This window comes from Pomacea canaliculata, linkage group LG5 (assembly GCF_003073045.1).
Source record: "Pomacea canaliculata isolate SZHN2017 linkage group LG5, ASM307304v1, whole genome shotgun sequence".
Classification (NCBI taxonomy): Eukaryota; Metazoa; Mollusca; class Gastropoda; order Architaenioglossa; family Ampullariidae; genus Pomacea; species Pomacea canaliculata.
Genome location: NC_037594.1, coordinates 32,520,465 through 32,543,085, shown reverse-complemented (window position 1 = coordinate 32,543,085; position 22,621 = coordinate 32,520,465). Strand labels below are relative to the sequence as shown.

At 37.4% G+C, this 22,621-nt stretch overlaps 1 protein-coding gene across 1 annotated transcript; it reads right to left on the bottom strand.

The window, feature by feature from the left end:
- Nucleotides 1–105: 105 nt before the first annotated feature.
- Nucleotides 106–22,390, bottom strand: LOC112565037 (histone-lysine N-methyltransferase NSD2-like). The gene is made up of 17 exons (XM_025240267.1): nucleotides 22,300–22,390; nucleotides 20,255–20,313; nucleotides 17,312–19,615; nucleotides 15,916–16,022; nucleotides 13,462–13,617; nucleotides 12,751–12,982; nucleotides 10,719–10,919; nucleotides 10,197–10,376; nucleotides 9,846–10,005; nucleotides 8,794–8,922; nucleotides 8,441–8,520; nucleotides 7,998–8,110; nucleotides 7,305–7,574; nucleotides 6,781–7,039; nucleotides 5,086–5,192; nucleotides 4,483–4,687; nucleotides 106–3,918 (listed from the first exon to the last, which is right to left on the bottom strand). The coding sequence occupies exons 3-17, from the start codon at nucleotides 18,834–18,836 to the stop codon at nucleotides 3,263–3,265; spliced, it is 4,380 nt and encodes a 1,459-aa protein (XP_025096052.1). The 5' UTR covers nucleotides 18,837–19,615; nucleotides 20,255–20,313; nucleotides 22,300–22,390; the 3' UTR covers nucleotides 106–3,262.
- Nucleotides 22,391–22,621: the final 231 nt, after the last annotated feature.

Sequence of the window (22,621 nt, the reverse complement as noted above, 5' to 3'; positions counted from 1 at the left end):
CACGCAGACTCTCTCACACACAGATTTAGAATAGATGCCATTCAATAAGAGCCCAAGGCTTGAAAGACAGGCAATCTGGTAACCGCAAGAAAATGCAAGTCATGATTTCTTTGATATTACATTTTATTAAGGACATCTTTCATGTAGGCATGAATACTTGCAATGAAGTGAAAATTTGGCAGTTTTATTTATTCCTCTCATCCTTAACTTTACAACAGCACTTTGGTTTTTTATAAATTCCCCATGGAACAGCTACTTATCACTTATGAATACTTCCAAAACTGGATTTCATTGTTAACTTGATTATAGATCAAATGCCTGGTTATTTTTTTAGCTTAATGGATCTCTGAAACATGCCTTTAGATCAAAGTGGAGAATGGAATAATCAAAATACTGGGAGTTTTGGTACATATAAATAATACCTGACCCAAGACTTCTGATCATAAAGTTTTGTATTTTTGCAGATTTTAATGCAAATTTTTTATGGTTGCCATAACCATCACTGCACCTGCATAAGCACAGTAGTATATGCCTGGATGATTCTGTTGTATACAAACAGCTGTTATATATATATGGCATCAGATTAAAATTACAAGATTGTATGGTCAAACTTACAGCTCCCACAGCTTGTGACTCGCCTTGCTGCAGCAGACGCACTCGACAAATGTGTAATGTGTTGAGGTTTTTTAAAATTTGTGAATGATACAGGGGGAATAAATGATACATTTAAAAGCCGACTCATTTCTCTACAAGTTACTTTCCTTAAAATTACATGACAGAATTTCTGGTGTTGTCACAGAAAAAAAATTAACAAGAGGCTTATGCTCCACTTATTCCCCATAGGTTTTGTGCAGCCAAGGTAACTGAACTAAAACAACTCATTAACATCTGAATAATTTCAGTCTGAAAAAAAAAGGCATTTCTGCTACCTATTTAAAATAAATTTCCAGTATCCTGTGACCCTAATTGAAAATCTTTGAAACAATTCTATGGCTTAAAGGTAGAACAGTTTCTTCTTAAACTGATTTAATAACATGTGATATACATTTTTATGACATTTTAGTATTACTTTCAGTTTTTGAAAACTGGTCAAAACAAGGTGATATGAAAGGGTCATATAGCTTAATGGTGACATTTCTTAGCAAAATAGCAAAAGCTGACTTGGCTATTTAAAGAAGAAAAAGGAAAAAAATATGGCACTATCTAAGGCACAAGGGCAGTCCTTTAATTTCTGCAGAATTAAATACAACACAAAATAAAGAAAATGTGAAGACATGCAAAGGTGACATCTTTTATTGGTGTTCATTGCAAAAACAATGACTAAGTTGCAAGAACCATGGATTTTGATACTGGTGAAGGTTGAGATCTTTTAGCTTTTTTTTTTTTAATTTAAAAAATAGGGGTGTGGGGGGAACTGCTATACATGTGACCATAAACCACACTGTAATAAGTAACCTCTTAACCAACTGCACCCTCCTGTTGAAAGCGTACATCAAGTACTGCTTTGGGGACTGCTAACACAGGAGTAGACTTCTGCAAATCTTATTGGACAAAAGCAACATATAAATAACTCTAATCATTCCCAAGTAAATGTTTTCAAATTTTCTTACGTGAAGCCCCACGTTTTGGTTATATGCAAATTTTTATAAAAACAAAACTTATAACTTGCCATCGAAGCAAGAAATGAGAGCATACAAGTATAAATAAACGCACAGAAATATAGATTCTAAATCAGATACTATATTGAAAAAAAAAAATACTTTGAAGCACAGTACTTTTATCTGCACTTGGCCCATTTTGTCTCCCTGGGAAACACTTAACTGTCAGCGATGCCCACAATCAAGTCCAGTTGACTTACCTTTGTAATGACTGTTTATTTGCAAAAAATTCAGTTTAAACAAAAAAACAAAACAAAACAAACCTACTCTTCTAATGATCAAAAGCTACAGTTCGATCACATTCGTATGTGGAATGCAAATGTGTATTTGTGTGTAGGCAAGAATGAGAGGTGGGAAGATATTGAGAAAGTGAGAATGAAGATCAAGATAAGATACTTGGTACTTAAACATAACAAAATTTCCTTACATTTTTATGCAATTAACTGCAGTGGCACTAATTTATAACAGTTTGATAACATTTTTTTATTCTTCTTACCTTTTTAGACAGTTTATTTGCATTTCACTTTTTATAAACAATTACAAGATCCACTCAGTCACCAAATTTCAACATTCATACAGTCTCGTCAACACATGAATATAACATTTTATATGAACATCATGATGGTTTTAAAATAATCTTATTGTGAGAAAAATTGGAATCAACATTTTTGTATGGTAGTGAATAAATGGAAGGTGATACTTTTTACTTGCTGAGTAAACTGAACAGACATCAGATATCTAGCCGATTCTATCATTTTAATACAGCATCTGGATAATTACCACACCTATTTTCAAACCAAATCTTTCATAATTTCTATAAATAAAAAAAATTACAGCGAAAGTACACAGCAAAGTCAAGATTTTTATCAATGCCAAGGAATGTGCACACTAAAACTTGTTCTGCAGAGAGTTGTATCAGTGAACTTTGTTCTGTCAAGTGCACAAACTATTTTTTTTTTTTTTTTTTACAAAATGTTAATCTATAAAGCCATAAGCTTTGGTGAGCATGCTCTGGGGAAAAAAATGAAATACAAAGTTTGCAACACACATTGCCAGAAAAAGATTCAGGCAAACTCCTCCCATGACAATATCCCTGATGGAAAGATGTGTGAACTTTGAACTCCAATTTATTTCAACCTATCCCATAAAAAGCAAACCACTCACATGAAAAGTGAAAAGTTTATTTTTTTAAAAACTGTGCTGATCATTATATCTAAAAGGAGCTCATATAATATTCCACATATCCTAGTATTTTAAAAGTGTAGGTGTGGACACCCACAAATCATAAAGCAAAAATACATGTGCAACATAATTATATTTAACAGATGGCAGAGTGGGGGCTCTTCTAATTTCTTGAGATGGACAGCATTCTGCAATACAGGCACTTGAGGTAGTGTTGAATGAAAAGTTATCAACCAATATCTCTGTATCAAACTTACGCTGCATCAACTCGACTACCCATCATCTACTAGTTGGAGTGAAGATCTATAACTAAGTCACCATCTCCATCACTGTCTTCATGTGGATTCTGTGGATTAGGGGATGAGTCAACTGGCTGAGAAGGCTGCAGTTGTTTGGTTCTCAGCTGAGCTTTGTAACGGGCCTTAGTTCGACAAACATTTTTCGTTCCTCCCTGATTCTGTGCACGGATAATACGAGGCACAGCCTCCCCTGCTCCCTGGTGAGCAAACTGTTCTTTGTTGGGAACAGTGCAAATGAACTTTTTCACCTGAGCTGATGTTTGAGGGGGAATGCTGCTTTGAAACCCTAATATCAGCTTGCTTTGTATCTCCATACTGCTGCCTTCCTACCCCACTATCACTCTGTTCAATATTTGCATCCTGGCTTTCCTCTGCTATCATATCTCTTTCAAGTACGGTTTTACCTGAAGAAAATAAGCTGTCAACTTTTGCTTGCATTCTGCCATCAGAAATAGAAACTTTATCTTCATCCAATTTGGATTCATTAGTCACATTCCTTGGGGATGGAGGTGGATTTTCTGAGTCAGAATATTGTGGTTTTGATTCAGAAGTGTCATCACTATCACCAGATGACAATGACTGAGAAGATGTGCTTCCTGACATGGAGACTGCAAAACCTTGGATAAGATCGGTATGCTCTGCACAGACCAGACTATCATTGATGTTGGAAATAACTCCATCTGCATGCTGCTGGCAGAAGGAGTTTGGACATTCTGAACACAACTTGTTGGCGAGCTTGCCACAGACATCACAATGATGCCAAGGACACAGCCACTTACCTGAAAGAGGAGGAAAAGACATGCAACTTTAACCTCCTGAAAAATCTAATTTATACAGATAACAATTACTTAATGAATAAGTGAATGATTTATCATTTAAAATGGACTTCTTCTACTAGTTTTATTTCCAGGATTCTACCCACTAGATAGCTGTTGTCCTCTGATTTATTCAAATAGTCCTAGGTGTCGTGTTAACCTTTTTGGTGTTAAAACTATTAAGGAGAACTTTGTTATTGTTAACAAAGGATAACAAACACATCGGATACATGTGTGCTCAAATGTTTTTAAATCAAATCTAAGAAATTCTTTTCAATGAATTCTAAAAAAAAATTCTTTCATGCAAGAAATATTAGCTATTTTGTATTATAAAATGTAAATGTATTTTGATGCACAAAAAAATGTGATACATGTATTCTGAAAAACATCATAAGCCAAAGGAAATGATTCTCTCTCATACACACAATCCTGAATAGAGCAAGCACTTTGTTCACCACTTCACATTCTGACTAAAAAAAAAATACCAGAAAAAACTCGCAAGAAAATATATTAGATAATTTCACTCACCATGTGGGGGCTTGGCCAAGTTAAGACACTGCAAGTGGTACACCTTGGGGCAATTGGGTTTATCACACATCACCAGTTCACCACCTTCACCACAGCGGAAGCATTCATCTTCATGTTCCTTTTTCACGTCAAGCTTCTTCTTCTTTTTTTTCTTTCTGGCATCTTTTTCGCGTTTTCTTTTTTCCATGTGTGCTGCTGCTGCCGTCTGCATCATCACAAATATTATTTTAAGCTCAAAAAGCATCAAAATATGTGAAAACAATGCACTACAACTATCAGGTAACATAGCCTTTCAACTTATATGTCCTTGTCATCACTTTGAGAAAATTACAAGATCTACCAACATCCCAAAAGGATTTGTAGCACAGGAAAACAAAAGCTTGAATTTGTTTGGTATAGTTCACAGCTATTTCATGGAAAATACAAAAAACAATCTTTAAAAACAGCTTCTGACATTTATGCACCTCTTCCCCACAAGGAGAAATGAAATATTCATTGTTGCACACCCTAAGAAAAAAATTGGTTCAAGTGTTCATACACTTCCTTTCCCGTTAACTGATTAATGGAAGCAAATGAAGGAAGTACTAAGAGTGCACTTCATACCTTTGGTCTCACACCCAAAAACCCACTGCAGATGTCTGAGCCACATGAGCACTTTGTTTTCTCATTGCCTAGGCACTCCAGGTTGTAGTTGAAGGTCAGTTCTGAACCTAAAAAATAAAAACTACCCATGAGCAGCCTTATATGGTGTGGTATGCAAAGAAAGTATTGTTACATTTATTCACACAGAGATTATTCTATAATTTCAAAAACTGGGACACAAAGGTGCATTTAATTTTTTTTTAAAGAAGGACTCTGTGGTGGGGGCCTCCAGAATAAAAATAGGGTCCATTACAACAATTTTTTTTCACTCTTCTCCAGCCATCTATGTATAACAAAATAGATTGCAAAATACTCAATAACTTAAAGGAAATTATATAAATGTATGTGGAGTTATGTATGGAAGGCAAGACAACACAGATACTGACATGTCCTGGGAACACATATGAAGCAGCCAAGAAACCTGTGGAGAGGAGATGCAGGCATCTAAGACGCAACTAACAACAGAACCGGTCTTAAGACCTCTTAACATGGTTGGTTCTCAGAGGCTGAAAGCATCGGGCATGGTTTCCCTTATCAACCATGAACTTCAGAAACTGTGGATCGTGTGGAATGGGTCCCGCAGGGGAGCTGGCTCACACTTTCTAGAGACTGGAACCTGGGTTCTAGGGCATCGAAACTTATCCAGTAAAGTTTAAGAGCATCATCCTCCATACAGAATCAACTCTGGAACTGCATAAAATTGGGTCAGGCAGAAAAGCAAGAATCTCAAAAATCCTTGTTACAGTGGTCAGGGCCAACAGGAAAAGTCACTTTTCCTTGACCTGCAAAATGGAGCCAAGAACGAGTCTGATGGGTCATGGAGAAAATAATCATCAAGATCGAGGCCAGGTCCTTGTGGTCAGAAAAGAACAAGTGGCCAGCCATTCTCAAGATCAGCTGGCAAAACATGGTCCAAACTGACATCCCACAGGCTAAGCTGTTGGAAAAGATGACTATTTCTCCAAGCATAAAAACACTGAAGGCAGCCAGTTTACCAATCATGGACTTGCCACCAAAAGAAAGACATTCCAAATTAAGTCACAGCTGGTGAACTTGCTCCTTGCCCTCAGACACTCTAGAAAGTAGGGCCTGTGAGCACTGTTACCACTGGAGGTAAGGTACTAAGAGGTATTCCATCTAAAGATACAGATTGCTGATGCACAAGAAAGGAAGGGGTAAGTAGACACAGTAACTATCAAAAAACCACATATAAAATATGTTTAATAATGAACATGAAGTTCACATTACGAAGTTTACGACGCAAAAACCACTTAAGTTGAAAAAGGCTTTATACAGTGAATAGGAGATGTGTCATAACCACGAAACATCGTAACTCGGGACTGATGTAACCCGCGAACCACCTGTATAGTCATAGCTTTGTTAGTCTGCATACAGTCTGATCAATAACCCTGACATTGCTAATTCATAACTGTTTATCTTGTACTTGCAGAACAAATAGTAATTTAACAGAAGCAGAACTAATCCTAAAGGAAATACACCTCAGTTATACCGAATGTGATAAATTACAGCACATCGTAAATGTGACCAGGTGGGGTTAAGTGGTGATCATTAGTGAAAATATCTTTTGCTAAGGAAGAACGTAATTTTCTTGTGCTAGCAAATATCTCTAACAACAGCAAATTAAAAAAAAATTACCAGCAGGTATGTCTTTGAGAGTAAAGAGCCCCACTCTGATATCTCCATTGACTGTCCACTTCTGTGTCTCCAGATTAGGCTCACAACTGTGATTCATGAACCGCGAATAGTTACCCTTTGGTCCTGCATCTATAATGCGATTCTTGTCAAGGGTCAGCATATAGAAGTTGGTGATATTTTCCTCATGTGCCTGAGCAATGCGTCGTTTGCATTCATCTTCATCAACTAAATCACCAACATACTCAATGACGAACTGACCCTGCATGAACAGAACTACTTTATTACAGTCTGAAATCACTAACCTCCACACTAAAAATAGAAAACAGAAAACTTTTTAACACATCATGAAAAAAAGGCAAAGAAATGTACATATACCAGTTTTATTCACTGGCTTCCTTTAAGCAGAAAGGATCTGGTAACTCTCATTCTAACATGCAGCAAGATGGTCTCTCAAATATCATTAAGATGTTGTAGAGATCTAAGAAAAGCAGACGGATGCTCATTTACCAAGAAGCTAATCAAACCTTTTTAATGTCCATCAGTGTCTTCAGTCCCCATCCTCTAGATTCTGTACGATATGGTAAAAGATCTGGATACTGGCGCTTTTGGAAGCGTTGATTGTGACATGACTCTTTAGCCGGGCACACTTGAGGGTGGCACTCATACATTAGCATCCGATTGAGACATTCTGTGTCTGAGCCACAGGGATTTTCCTGATCAGGTCTGCATTCACATCGAGGAATTTCTGACAAATCAGCTTTATGGATTTGTACATTTCCAACTGGCACATTAGCCTGAAAAGAAAAATGTCACTGTCAGATCCCAGTGCTGACCACAACACTTACAACACAAAACAAATGCTCTGTTACCTATATCATTTTGGGTAGTAAATAAGTTATCCTCGATTTTTGACACACCTTGAAGTGCACGTGTCTGTACTTATACATTCAGCACATTGTATATGTTCAATATAAATCTCTAAACACCTTTAGTTAAGGGAACTGCTATAAAATTAAGATCAAACGCTGAACTTGTTTTGCTCAACAACTTACAGAATAATTAGTGTGACAAGGAAAAAAAATTGATAGATCAAAATTTAAAAAAAAAAAATTCCATTTGTCTGGTACCCGCCTCCCCCCAAAACTAGTAAATACCTGAGGCTATCTTTATTTATTTAAACATTAAAAAAAACAGGAGTATCTTGTTTGTTCATTTACCTTAACAAATTTGTACGGTGCTGGTTTTCGGTCATTCCTCTCTTGTTCCAGCTGCTCTTTATTCATTTTTGCTGCTTTCCACAGTTTAAATGCTTCTGTGGCCTCCTTCACACCTGACAAAACAAAAACCCAAACAAAACCTGTCTTTATTCATGTTAGAATTAAAAAAATACTACTTCTATGGATAACTGGGACATACATTTGTTCGTGCAAAAATGCTAGTGTGACACAGCTGAGTTCTTACGATGGACACCTAGAACCAAATAAGGACACACAAAAAGCAAACAAGGGTGCAAAATAGTTGACCCATTTCTTATGTTAAGGATACTGGAAACTTTTGCATGGAGTTTTTGTTGCAGAGTCATCATGCATATGCATACTGTTCCTTGACCAGAACATTGGAAAAAGGAATGGAAACATGTATTATGAGCAACACATACAACCTTTGCAATACATCTTGAACAATCCTCGACAAGCTGAGATGTCTTTGCTGCCTCTATCTCCTTCTTGAAACAAGAATACTCTGCAAGCAGATTAAGTGGTACAAGCAATAAACAGAAAGTCCATAAAATAACAGGTCTACCATGTCACTACCATACAGACACAATTAAAACTGAACAAAATCTTCCTTACCAGCCATTTTAATCTATATTCATAGCATGCAAACCCTAATCATCTGTCAGCAAGAAAACGACATGTTCATGTTAAGTCACAACAGTTGTCTAACAATAAAAAATCTTATATATCTCACAGCAGTTTCTGGCATATAATTTACACTTTTATTTTTTAAACTGACCTCCCCTGGTGAGTCCAGTAGAAGTCATGGGAACCAAAAAAGCGAACTGGAAACTCTCCAACCTGGTGTGCCTTTTCCTGGATGTTTACAGGTACATTGCGTGGGTGACATATTTCTCCTGGCCACCATCTAAAATCCACAAAGTTAAAATGCATATATAAAATATCCCCAAAACTGTCCTGTAGAAGCAATGAGGAAGTGACGATTCTCAAGAACATCTTGAAGTGAAAACGACTTTCCTGGATTCCAGTTCCAGGACTTTTTTTTCTTCCACAAACACCAGTTTAAGACCATGTTTCTAAAGCTATATATTTTTGGCAAAGTGAAAAGTATTGTTCTGATTGTTTACACATAAAAAAAGAAAAAGAAAGCATGGCCTGGTTAAGCCCCTCCGATTTGTGTGATACATGATGTACAAATTTGTCAGTTACACTTACGTTTAAAATGATAGTTGTTATAAAAGCATTTTCTTAAATTTAAAAAGAAGAGCTCAAATATGGTGTAGTGATTATAAGCGATATTAAAATCACTTCACTCGGAATAGGTAAAAGAAGCTGTCTTAATTTCCCCAAAATTGCTACTATAAAGCTGAGACATAATCCAACAAAAATAATAATAGGTACACATTAATAACAAATCTGTTATTTTCCCATTTCTTCCTACCTTACTTTTCGTTGCTTTTTCGAAGGGCTGCTCTTCGTTCCCCCCAGCCTGTCCCAACTGCCTTACCTTCCCTCCTCATTTCTTACCCGTCAAGTCTCTATATTCTTACTAAAACACACCCTAAGTCAGTAGAACTTCAAAGCCTTCCAACTTTTAACCCTTTTCATTCCCATCATAAACTAAATATACTCACCTCTTCCAACCATAAACTTAAAAGTTACATCGTTAATAATTATATTACTCTTACAACTTTTCACTCTGCAAACATTTAGCAAAATTTCCTGATTACTTTTTAGGGAGTGTTTTCCAGACTCTTACTTTACTGGTCCTCCATAATTTGTATGACTCTGAACTCAACAATATCAATTATTTTAGAACATTTTACTGACCTGTAATTGCCAATCTTAATCCAAATAATGTCCCCATACAATGGCCGTTTTCCGTGTGCACAGTCTGAACAATACCATGCATCTTCAGGCATACTGTCTAAGTGAGCACACTCAATATGGAAAGCTGCAGGGCAGGTTTCACAGCACACCAGACTTCCGCCTAATTAAAAAAATGAAAACAATTTGCATGCACAAAAAGCAGATAAATGCATTTTTTCTTTAAGAATCATACAGTATGGACTGGCAAAGTACCAAAAACTGAGTATGGTTTATGTAGGCTTTGATGGCATTCTAACAGACTAACAGATTCTTTGAATATTAGCCTGCACAGCTGCACTAAATATACATTACCTTTACTGCAGGAGAAACACCAAGAAACATTGATGCGAACATGATGTGCTTGGGACTTGAGAGGCTTGAAGTGGCCACTGCACACAATGTGGTATCCAGCAAGATGCTTGCTTCCCGCAGCAATACAGAAGTCACCCACATGGTAAGCAGTCGGACATCTTACACAGCGCAAAAGACGGCCTAAAGTATTAGGTTAAAAAAAAAAAATCAAATAGCAGTAGCAGCAGCTTTGATTTTGTGTACGGTATGGTTTCTTTATGTGAAGGTTCCTCTTTTGCAACATGGAAATGTCAACACAAACCAGACAAGACACCACCTTTCAGCACTAGAAAACCATTCTAAACAGATGGTTTACACCAACCTAATTTCTAACACTAGAGACAATTAACATGGGCACCAACTAGAGTATTTAACAAGAACTTTTTAGACATTCTGTCATAAATACTAAATATACAACATAATATTTATTAACCATTCCTGCATTTCTATTCTAATAGAAGAGGGTTAGGACAACATTAATACCTTTGACAGCCTTTGGATTGCGGATATTATCTGCTGCACAAGTAGCACAAACATGAAGTGGGCAGATGAAGCCCTTGCCTTCCATGCGAGCCTGGGGAAGTTTCTTAACACATTCTTCATGATAAAATTTGCCACACTGTGATACCGAGCACCGTCTCACTTCTTTGTCCTGCTTCTTGCATGCAAAGCAGCTATGTATGCCTAGATATGCACAAATAAAAAAAGGTGCAAGCATATAGATAGATACAAATTTGCATATACAATTGTTGGAGTTTTTTTACTTCCAACAAAAACAGATTCTACAGTCTTAAACAGAAAATCAAAGGAAATGGAGTGGGCTTAAATGATAGATACTGAGGTTTTGAAGCATATCTGATCAAAATTTTGGGTTGCAAATACATTATTTACTACATTTAAAATAGAGCTTCAGGCCAAGTCACACAAGTCATCGAAATTGCTAACTTTCTTGCAAAAGGAAACTGACCCCAATATAGTTGGACCCGTCAGACAAGAAAAGTGCCAAGGAATGCTGTAATAGAAGTTTAGCCAACAGGCCAGTGTGACCCTGATTTATAGCTTACTATCTGAAAGCAGCACAGAATACTTGCAATTTTGGAAAGGCATGGCTCACATAGGAATAATGTAAAAAGACTTGGCTTCATCAAAGCAACTGATACCAAAGGCAGTCCATTCAGTTTTGCAAAGACATTCTTCTATTTTTCACACATATCATTGGTCTGATCTGGGACTAAATTATTCTAACCTGGTAGTGGGAAAACCAGCCCCAACCCAGTGAATTTCCCAGTGGAGAACAGGATAATGGCCACCAGATATGGATGGAAGTTAGCTACAAAATAAGCGTAGCTCTCCCTGGACAAAAGAAAGTCATGGACCAGCTGGCAGAGTTCCTACCAAGCCGGGTCAAGGTTGCAGGTGCACATAATGGCAGTGCCCATATGTCCCATAACAGGTCCACTATAGGATAAAGAGCCACATTGTAAACTCTGGCCCAAGGGTGGGACCTCAGCAAATAATCCCTGCTGCCCTCAAAGGGTTGAGCTAAGGGCAGGTAACCCTGAAGAAAAAACCAATGTGCTGAAGACAAAGAAGAGCCACAACTTGAAGATAAAACTAGCAGAATCTCATCCTATGGAGCTTGTGGATGGGAAGCAAACCAACTGGCCACTGCAACACAAAAAACATCAAAGATAACCCCAATGAATGTAAACTCCTCCAAAACCTGAGATCTGACTTGCTGGTGTCCTCTATAACAAGCTGCACTGAACTGCAGATGGTTTGCAGATGACTGCCAGTTTTAATCTTGAGAGCTGGCATCCAAACATCCAAGTTTAACTAAGGAGAAAGACAACATCTGAAAACTTCTTTCTTGATTGCCACATTATAGCATGCAGTAAGGTAAGGTTGCCCCATTACCTTATACAGGTCGTTCAGGAGCAAAGGTGTTAGAGATCTCACTTTTCTCAGGACCAGCTTTACACAAGGGCAGTGCCTTTCCCTCACTGCCTTACCTTCTCCAACCCTCTTTCGAGTAAGGTATCCATTCCCAACAGCTTGGGTCAATGGGGTGTGAGGGTGCAGGGGTGGGTGTGCCTCTTAGTTCAGTCACCAGTGCTCTAACCACTTGGCTATCCGCTCCACAGCATAGCATGCAGTAGCTACACAGAAAATCTGTTACCTTATCCTGTCATTCTGGCATTCTATAAGTCACTCAATCTTGTATAACTGCACTGTTTTGATGTCCCTCACTTCTCACCCATCCTAGCAGGCGTGAACCCAACAGTTTAATGACATCACTCAACAGCACAATATCGCAGTCTACTTGAATCATCTCGTGATTCTCCATCATTTAAGCCCTTTTACTGCATATTCTTGAAGACAAAAAAAAGGCAAATGACATAAAAGCACACAAACCAGTTCAGGAGCACACCAATGCTCTCATCCATGCAAGCATGTGTGCATGCACCAACAAACACACACCCAAATGCACAACCTTATACTTGTACACACAGACCTGCACAGCATTCACTGCATCGAAAGTCAGCTTCTGGTTCCTTTTCCAATTTTAAGCAAGAAGTATGGAAGTAACTTTGGCATGGTCCATGGCACTCAATTAACTCCCCTGCCTGTTCACACACAGTACAAATATTTTCTTTTTTGGGAGGTCCTGCACTATTCAACTTAAAAATCTCCAGAACATAGTCCTCATCAGGTTTTCCCATGCGTTCTTTGGCAGCAAAAGAGTCCTAAAACAAAAGCAAACCCATGATTTTCTTTCTGGCATGAGTAATCAGACTCCAAAATTATGCTTATGTATTTCATTCACAAAACACAAATATTTTGATTTTTATTTGAAGATGTCAACTCTCTCTATTACTAAGTACACATTGCTGAAATCAATGTTAAGTAATGCATGCTTTTGAATAGGAGCTGATAACAGCTGCAAAATTGAGATGCTGTTTCTTTTTTCTGTTAAATCTTTTCTTCCCTTTCCTGTCGCCTGCTTTGATGAGTAAATTCCCATCTTCTGAAAATAATGACAGTCTCTAATGAGGGGATGCCTGTCAGGAACAGTTTTATTTGAATGAATGAGGTCCCCTTGGATTCAATGTATTTATGAAAGTCAGTATGTGCTTAAAAAAAAAAATAGCATGCTGGCATAAAGTTTCTTTTTATGAGCAGTGGGTCTTGGCCTAAAATTGATGTAGAAAATAACACTACTCACAATCATGTCTGAGCTTGAATCAGAGTCCTGATTCTGCTTAAGGTGCAGGCCATTCTGGTGCTGCTGCCCGCTTCCTTCACGACTTGATAGCAATTCCTCTTCATTGGATGAGTCTCGGCTTTCCAGTGACCTACTATGGTGAACTGAATGCGAGGGCTGAAAAACAGACATTTTCATCCCTGTACATGTACACACATGTAGGCTAGGAGAAATTAAAAGACGTGGTAAAACAAACTGCTGCACTAAACTATATTTAAATGTATTCAATACAACAGACTGGTGTATAAAACTATTCGAGAACGGGCAGTGGAAGCTCTGGGTACAATAAAACGTCTCTTGGACGGAAGAAGGTTATATATTGAGCTAAAACATGTGTTCTATCTTTCACTATCGCTCTCACTTTCCGTACTACTCGCCTCGCATACAACTCACTCAGACACTCCTGCTTCTCCCCAATCACTTCCACTCACATGCACAACTCTATCTAACACATTCCTATTACTAGCTCAATCCTCCATACCAACATAAAAATCCAAATGTCAACACAGACTCAAGAAAACATCTATAAAGCACTTAAAACCTTTTTTGTTGACATCCAGGGAACGGAGTTTTTGTAAACAGTACAATCGAGATTGACATTTCTTATGAATAACCTCAGTATTGGTGGTAAAAGTGAGTTTGTCGTCAATCACAGTTCCTAAATATTTGTACTGATCAACACGTTCAACCTTGGCACCATCAATATAGAGGTCAGATACATGCTCTTGCGTCTGAAATCAATCACCAGCTCTTTTGTTTTCTTTACATTTAGATCAAGATAGTTTTCTTTGCACCAGTTATGAAATTTATCTACTGCATCAACATAGGCAGAGTGTGAGTTGGAGAGGTCTAGGAGAGCAGTATTCAGAGTATTTAATCAAGAGAGATGAATCAGTGCACGACAGTCATTGGTATAGAGGGTGAAGATTACAGGCGAGAGAATGTACCCTGAGGCTCCCATTTCTGGAAGAGGAGAGTGCATGCTGGAAACAGACTGTCTGGAACGATTTACCAGAAAGTTAACAATCCATAGGTGAGTTTGGCTGACATCAAGTTTAAGAAGTTTCAGAGCTAACAGATGAGGCTGTATTAAATGCAGAAGAAAAATCAATTGTACATAGGAGCCAGACCTGTCTAAGTGAGAGTATGCATTGTGCAGAAGAGTGAGTGTGGCATCGTCAGTGGATCTGTACTGTTTATATGCAAATTGAAAGGGATCGAGGTGTTGTTGTTCTGTGAGAGAAGTGTGCGAAGGATGATGCGTTCGAAGCATTTCATAACAATGGAAGTCAATGCCACGGGCCTGTAATCATTTAGTGCAATCGGGTTTCTGGTTTAGGACAGGACAAATGATTGGATTTTTTCCAGATATACGACCAAGAGAACAACTGAGTAAAAATAGACAGCTGAGTCGCACAGTTTTTCAACACTCTTCCACAAATATTATCAGGGCCACATGCCTCCACACATTCACCCGTCTAAAAAGGGATAAAACAGCATTTTCCTCAATCAGTCATCTAATTTCGCTCCATGCTGCTTCCTCCCCTACTCTCTCTTCTCCATATTTCAGAAATATTCCCTCTCAAAGCGACAATAAAATTCATTCAGTTTGTTTTTGCATAATTATCTTTCTTCCAAGGACATGGAGAAGACAAATGGTCAGGGTGCTTTTCTAACTCCTCCCCCTCTATCAGCAGCAGTATGGACATCATCAGCAGAATCCAGAAAAACATTCCATGAGACCAGTACAGCCGATTTTAGGGACCCTCAAAGAGTGGTTGGCATAACTGGGTTTTAAATTCCACTTTGCCGTGTGAAACAAATCTCTTTACCAGTCATGGCCACTGCCCTTAGCTAACAGCACCCAGGATAACAGCATAAGAAAAGTACAGACTACAATATTGCTTTAATGGCTGAAAATTTTTGTCTTAGTGGAAAGCTGAGCTTGGAATTTTAATGCAAAAACAAAGCTCGTTTTCCTCATCTGAAAAACAGACTGTGCAAAAGATGAAAAAGACCGCAATATACTACATACTGCAACCTTAACTTTAGAAGTAAGCACTGCATACACAACAACAATGACCATAGGTACAAATCATTCAATTTATCAGAAATGTAAAATACATACGCTTAAAAGCTGAAAGATTTCCATTTTAAAATTACAGACAAGTAAAACAGAATTTTAACTCATTCAGTACAGTTATTGTTTATCTTTGCAGTAGCAACCTATCTTGATTTAATTAATAAGCATAACTAATTTTAAATTATTGTAATCTTGATTTTAGGACCATCAGTTGTGAAAAAACAAAAAACATGTCTACAGCCACACAATTTTAAAAGTAACAATGACAAAATGCCAAGGCATTACAAAACAAAACTTCAAGCCTACAAATGACTGAATGATATAATACTCACTCGTCTCAAACGCTTAGCTGTTAATTCTGTAAATGCCTTATTATCTTCATCAGCTTCAATCTTTTTGAGAGATGGCCTGCTCACACGTGGAGATCGCTTGCTGGAGCCTGCAATTGATCCCTATTTCATCAAAATGCAATCCTCTCTCTCCCAATAATACATAACCTTGAAAAAAGGGTTTCAAATTTGGCAGGTAAAAATTGTAACATCTGAGACATCTAAAATCAAAAGACCTACTTAAAAGCTGAAAATTCCTCCCTCCACTGTTCCAATGACCATGTCTGGTTTGAGTTCTTGTAAAATGCAGATTATCTCCGACTATATTCAGACATCAATAAATGGGACAGGGACCAAATTTGTATGAAACTTGTTTTATTTTTGTTTTCCATAACTTCCCCTCTGTCACAATTTCAATTCGCTAGGGTTTTTTCCATGTTAGGATCTGGGAGATCACATTTAGCTTTATCTGCTACTATGTGTACTTCCTGATTTTCTTTTCACCAAGTAAGCATCACAAGTTAAAATTGAAGTTCAAGCACAACATGAACATTTCAGTTTTTTAAATTCCAAACTGTTTTGACCCTTTCAAATCGCTTAATAAACTTGCGGAAATGAAAGTGCACCACAGTAAAATCTCCCTTTTAGGACGTGAAACAATCCATCAAAATCAAGTCATAACTGAGAGAAATCTTAATCAGTCTGCTTTCATTCCAAAATCCATGACTTCAAACACCTATAATTAAAGTTCATGTTAATAAATCTAGAAAATGAAACTCTTAAAACTAGTACCATAGTGTTTTTCTTTGTTGTTTTCACTTTTACTCTGTCATGCTACATTTCGCGATCCTTTCACTTATATAGGGGCAATATAGTTTTGGGTCAAAATGACAGGTGACCCAACAATCAAGGCTTTTTCAAAATGCACTTAATTTATTTTACGTTATTTTGGCAGAAAGTCGTAATATTAAAGCAAGCAGTCAGCCAGAGGCAGTTTATTTATCAACAAACTATCTGTCATAAGACAGTTGGGGCGAATAGTTCTAACACTAACAGAGATGATGTTTATACGGTAATATACATCCATGAAAATTTTGGGGGTGGTATCGCAGAGGAAGGTCTTCCTGTATTTATATTTAGAACTGTACTCATTTTAGCACTGATGATGGGTCTTCATTTTCTAATATGACAAAAGATAAATATGAGCAATTTCCTACCTTCGTTTACTATCAGTAAATTGTATTATGCCTTGTTAAACAGTAATAATCCGTATGTGCATGTCTGCGTACATATCCATGCAGTCACACACATCCATCCATATATGCAAAACACAAAAACTAAACATCAAACTTTTTATGCCAAAGTAAGCATGCAGACAAACTTTAAAATTACAGCCTACCTGAGGTAATGCCATCAACATCAGTGCTTTCAGAAGATGCCTTAGAAACTTTTGACTTGTAGCGTAACCGTTGCTGTGGAGACATCATGGTCCACTGCTGATGAAGGTCTTGCATCACCATGATACTGCTGTAATCTGGATGCTCTTGCAGAAAGGTTTCACTATGTTTTATGCAAAATGTCCTAAAAGAGCCCTCCTCTTGTCCACCGACATGAGCAAAGCTTCCAACAGCAGCAGATGATTTAAACTTTAGTTCTGAACCACTGAGGTCCTTCGTGGTCCTTTCAATAACCAAGTCTCCCTCTGATTTTCTTTTCAAACCTCTGTCAGTTCCTCTTGAAGACACATTACCTCCTTTTACATTGGATTTCTGTCCAACACCAGGTTTTCTGTTGGGCAAAAATTCGTAAACAAATGTGTATTTATCTATGCGTTCTGTTTTATCAAGTGTTGCTGCATCTTCAGATTCAGCGACAGCGATTTCCCAAGCTGCCTTGCGCCGTGGATTAGGACAAAAAGACTGCAACAGCTTAGTTTTGTTGGCTCTTCCCTTTACTAGTCTAACCTGTTCTTTTCCATACTCAACAAGTTTTTGTTTTCCATCAAATGGTAGTGCTGATTTCTCATTCACCCATCCTCGTTCTGCCTCATCACCAAAGTATTGCACATGATACATCCTGGTTAGGCCAGGCCCACGTTTTATAGTAGTGAAAAGTCCAGAGAAAGGGTCACTGGACACCATACCTGGCCACCAAGGATGACCACTGACATGCCCCCACAGCAAATCACCAATATGCCATTTAACTGGATGCAAGGCATCAAACTCTTGCGTGTTGCCTTCTCTTACTCGAGCCAGCTGACTATCCGATGGTCGTTCACTTTCTCGCAGCAAAACTGTCCTTGGCAGGACAGTCCCTGCTGCTGACATGTATACCTTGAGGCCAATCCTATTATTTACTGGTCCAGATTTTACTGATTCTGAAGCAGAACCATCTTTGGTTTCACAAGCTGCCATGTCAGAAGAACATTTTGTATCCTCTATACCATTTGAATCTTCCATTTCCTTTGTTTCTGCTTGAGATTGTAAAACTTGTTCTTTCATCTGTGCTGTCTGCAAGTCTTTCGGCAATAGATCAACAACAGATTTATTAGACTCTGATTCATCTTGCCGAACATCATCTGAAGAATTTGGTGATTGCTGCACTTTTTCTACGGACTCATCACGCACCATAACATTATTTATAGCTTCCTTCACTTCCAGCACTTCAGAAATGCTAGTTTTCAACAAAAGCTGTTGGTCTGTTTCTTCAGTATTTTCAATTTTTATAATTCTTTTCCTGCTCTTCCGATTGTTGCTAACAGATTTATCTGTGTCTGTGGCTAAGGTCTGTGCACTTTCTCCATGCATTACATTTTCTGTATCAGCTTCAGTTAATACTTCTGACTTGATAAAGACTCTCTGTCCCCCAGTGTCATGTTCCCTCTGAGTTTGCCAAATTGTTCTGACATTTTTGACTTTGAGCATTGCACTTCAATGAAAAATCGGAGTCTTTAATGTCATCATCATCTGTAGCCCTCTTCCTTTTCTTGCTGTTCATTGTCTTTTCTTTAGGCAAACTTTCTTTATTTGAATTTTCATCCTCTTGTAGGTTTCCCTTAGTCTGGCCACTTGAAAGACAAGACTTTTTAAAATTTCTGGGTACCATATTCAATTCATCACACTTTGATAATCTTGTCTTGAAATTTTACTAACAGTGTCTGAATTTGGAAATGTATTTTCAACTGGAATGTCAGGAATCTCATCTGCATCTGTCCCTTTTCCTTTCTCTTGAACTCTTGCCTTTTTTGTGCATCTCTTCCCTGACCCCCTAAGTGTGGAAATATTCTTTTCTGACTCCTCCTTTATCTTGCTTTTAGGGAGCTTCTTAGGCTTCTTTATCGTTATTTCTGATTCTCCTGTTATTTGATTATTAATAGGTTCTTCACCTACACTTCCTTCATCAGATTTGTCTTTACAAGGTTCAGAAAGCGGAGCATTTGTAGTTTGCGCACTGCCATCACTCCCTATCTTCACGACTGTATCGGTGCCTTCAACAAGAAGAACTGCTTCCTCTTTCTGAGTCTCCATCTCAGTTGATTCTAACTTTGCGCTCATCTTGCTCTGTGCTATCTTTACATTTCTGCTCATGGTAGGAATCTGAGGTAGCCGATGGAAACCCCCACCTTGTGCGTGTCCTACACCATTAGTTTTGTCCATTTTGTTTTTGGAAAAATCTGTTTCAGATCAGTTTTTGCAGTCAGGCCCTAAAACAAAAAAAAAATAATTCAAAAGCAATTATTTACTAATTTATAATTTTTTTGAATTTCAAAAGTTATTTTACTCTAGAAGCAGTATCTAGTTAAAATCTTCCCTTTTCATCTTAATGTTATGCAAAAGCGTGTCTTTCATATACGATTTTTTATTTTCTTATAGTTTCTCATCTTATCAAAAAAATTTATTGTGAAAGCTTAGTATCCACTTTCTACCACATTTACATATCCCACAAAAAAAGTCGATAAGTATGATCCTCACCTATTATCTCACTATCATCCACGCAACACAAATGTTAGAGGAGAGGGGTGGGTGACAACATAAACAGAGTATCAAAACAAAAATGGAAAGTTGTGGAGGGGGGTAATCATAAGGAGTCAATGAAATTTATCCTGCAATAAAATGTGGCATACAGTAGAGTTGCTGAAATAACATTTGTGAGAATAAATTTTTTAATCTCTTTGTCCAATACTCCATTTATAACTAAAATTTGGTGGTTTTTTTTTTAAAAGTTTTAAATACCCCTAAATAAACTGTATGATGTGCATCTGTAATGTACCCTTATTTCTGTCTCCATCCCCACCCCCAAAATGTTATTACTTTTTTAATAAGGTCTTGTATTACAAATTTACCGTAGGCACAGACTTTGTCCAGCAAATCAGTTGTCCAGGTATAGCCTGTAAATTTAGTTCTGAAAATAAAATAAGTCCAAATAAATGCCAGTTGCAGACAAAAATTGGTCTGATTTAAAAATCAATGTACATGTATTCATAAAATAAATGATAATACTTTTGCTCAAATCCTACCTTCTGCCACCCATTAAAAACCAAAAAATTCAAATTAACACAGCAACAAACTTAAAATAATCGTAAAAGGCATGAAAATATAGCTAGTAACAGCTGTAAGATATATTTAATACAAAAAATCTGTTGTTTACAATACTCTTAAGTCGTAGCCAACCAGGAAAACAACTATGGTACAAATTTATTATTTGGCTGGCATCTGCAACACCATGTTAAGATGCTTGAACAGAGTTATCGGGTATAATCCCACTGAACAGAATGGAGTGGAGCTGAGCAGACACAGAGGGGAGTGAGTTCTGTGCTGTTCATGAACTGGGTGATAGGGATATATTAATTTTTTTGCATCGGTTAAAAGATAAGGCTTATAGCAATGCCTGCTACACAATAATACATGTGTACTAATACTGCTGGAAAAAATAATTGTGCCTGCAAAATGTAACATATCAAATTAGATTATGTCAGAATATTACAGATCACAATTTAAAAGCTTTAGCTACATTCTCCCCAACCTCATTCTTACTACAAAAAAAAAGAACTAGGATCATGGCAGTCATGAGGCACAACCTTTCATTTAAAGACTGTGTTGCTGCAGAAAAATTGTATTACATAATTTTTTTACTCGGACAAGTGGTTTCACTCTCTTAGCATTGCATACAAGTATAAGTATTTCGAAGACTGGCTAATAACTGAAGACTGTGAAGATGACAGTGGGTGATGTTTGCTTTCTATTATTGCTGCTCTCGGGTAAACTTTACCAAGAAGCCTACACATTTTTGGAAAGGAGAAAGCCTGAACTTTGCAAAAAAAAATGTAATGAAAATTGCCTTCCTCATGCCTCCCAGGTAAAGCCACGATCATGGCTCACCGTGCTTTAAGTGTTAAGCTCCTCTTCTCCTAGGGGGCTGGGGGAAATAAAATGAATCAACTACAAAGGCTGCAGTTTAAAGATTCAGAAATAGATCCTGATATTGAGGAAAGGTCTAGCAGACCTATACGGGAATGGCACGTCTAAAGTAAAAATGTCATAAAATCTGTTTATTAACCCGATTTCCACTACAATTTATGGGACCAGGAATTTTACTAGCGTTTATGCTTTTTGATAGTGCTCCACCAAATCATGGTATTTGGTGAACAATAATCCCTTCACTTTTTCATTTGTAAAATTCTTCCAACTAAAAATAATCTGAACATAAATTCATTCCTCTTAGCTTTATTATTTTCCTAATCATGTCTTTTCATCCAATGTTCTTGTTAACGCCGTACACGTTTTGTTCTTAAGAACAATCAAACACTGCGCACGTGGATACATACTTGCATGGATTTGTGTGACAAGAAGTAATGGGATGAGGCGACAGCGACATTTACATCTAAATGGTCAATTTGTGAACACATATGCTGGTGAACTGTTGTACGTTTCTGGTCTTCAGTTTAGGTTTATTGTTAATTATCAATGTCTGTGTTCGTTAAATTCTACTTCGTATTCAACGATCAGCTGGATCATATACTTTTGTAAGATGCCAAATGCCCTTAAGTCTAGTGCAACGCTAGCTTTAGAAAGTAATTGGAGAACTGGGCTTGCACTTATGATTAGTTTTACTGTCATCATGTAAGTTTTTTTTACTGCATTACTACTTTTGAATTTACAAAAATCACTAAATTAAAACAGCACAGTCTCTTCATGCACACAAAAGACATTTTGAGCCAATAATAGTACTACGGACACTGTCTAGAAGCCATCTTGAAACAGATAAAATTGGGACTAGGACTTCTTTTAAAAGCAATTGACAACAATCTTACAATAAGTCTAAGCAATAAACAATTATCTTAAGAACTTCTTAATCGTGTACAACAAACAAAGCATTAAAAGGACGTACTGGCATTAATTTTTCGATCGAATTCGTATACTCCAACATTTTACACTCTTCTTCCGCCAAACCTTCGGCTTCCTTCGGCGCCAAATGAACTATTGAATGATTGGACACCCGTTCCGCCGGAAAAAGCCGAGCTTTCCTCACACTATAAAGAGGCGCCTGACGCCATCAATATGAGAAAACTGGCTGATAGAATAAGATTTAATGAAAAACTGTGGGTGAAAAATAAATATTGAAGCAATATCATAGTGACAAATTCTTACATTTGCACAGACGTAAAGTAAATCCCTTCGTTTTCAACTTGTTCCAGAAGACAGACTGACAA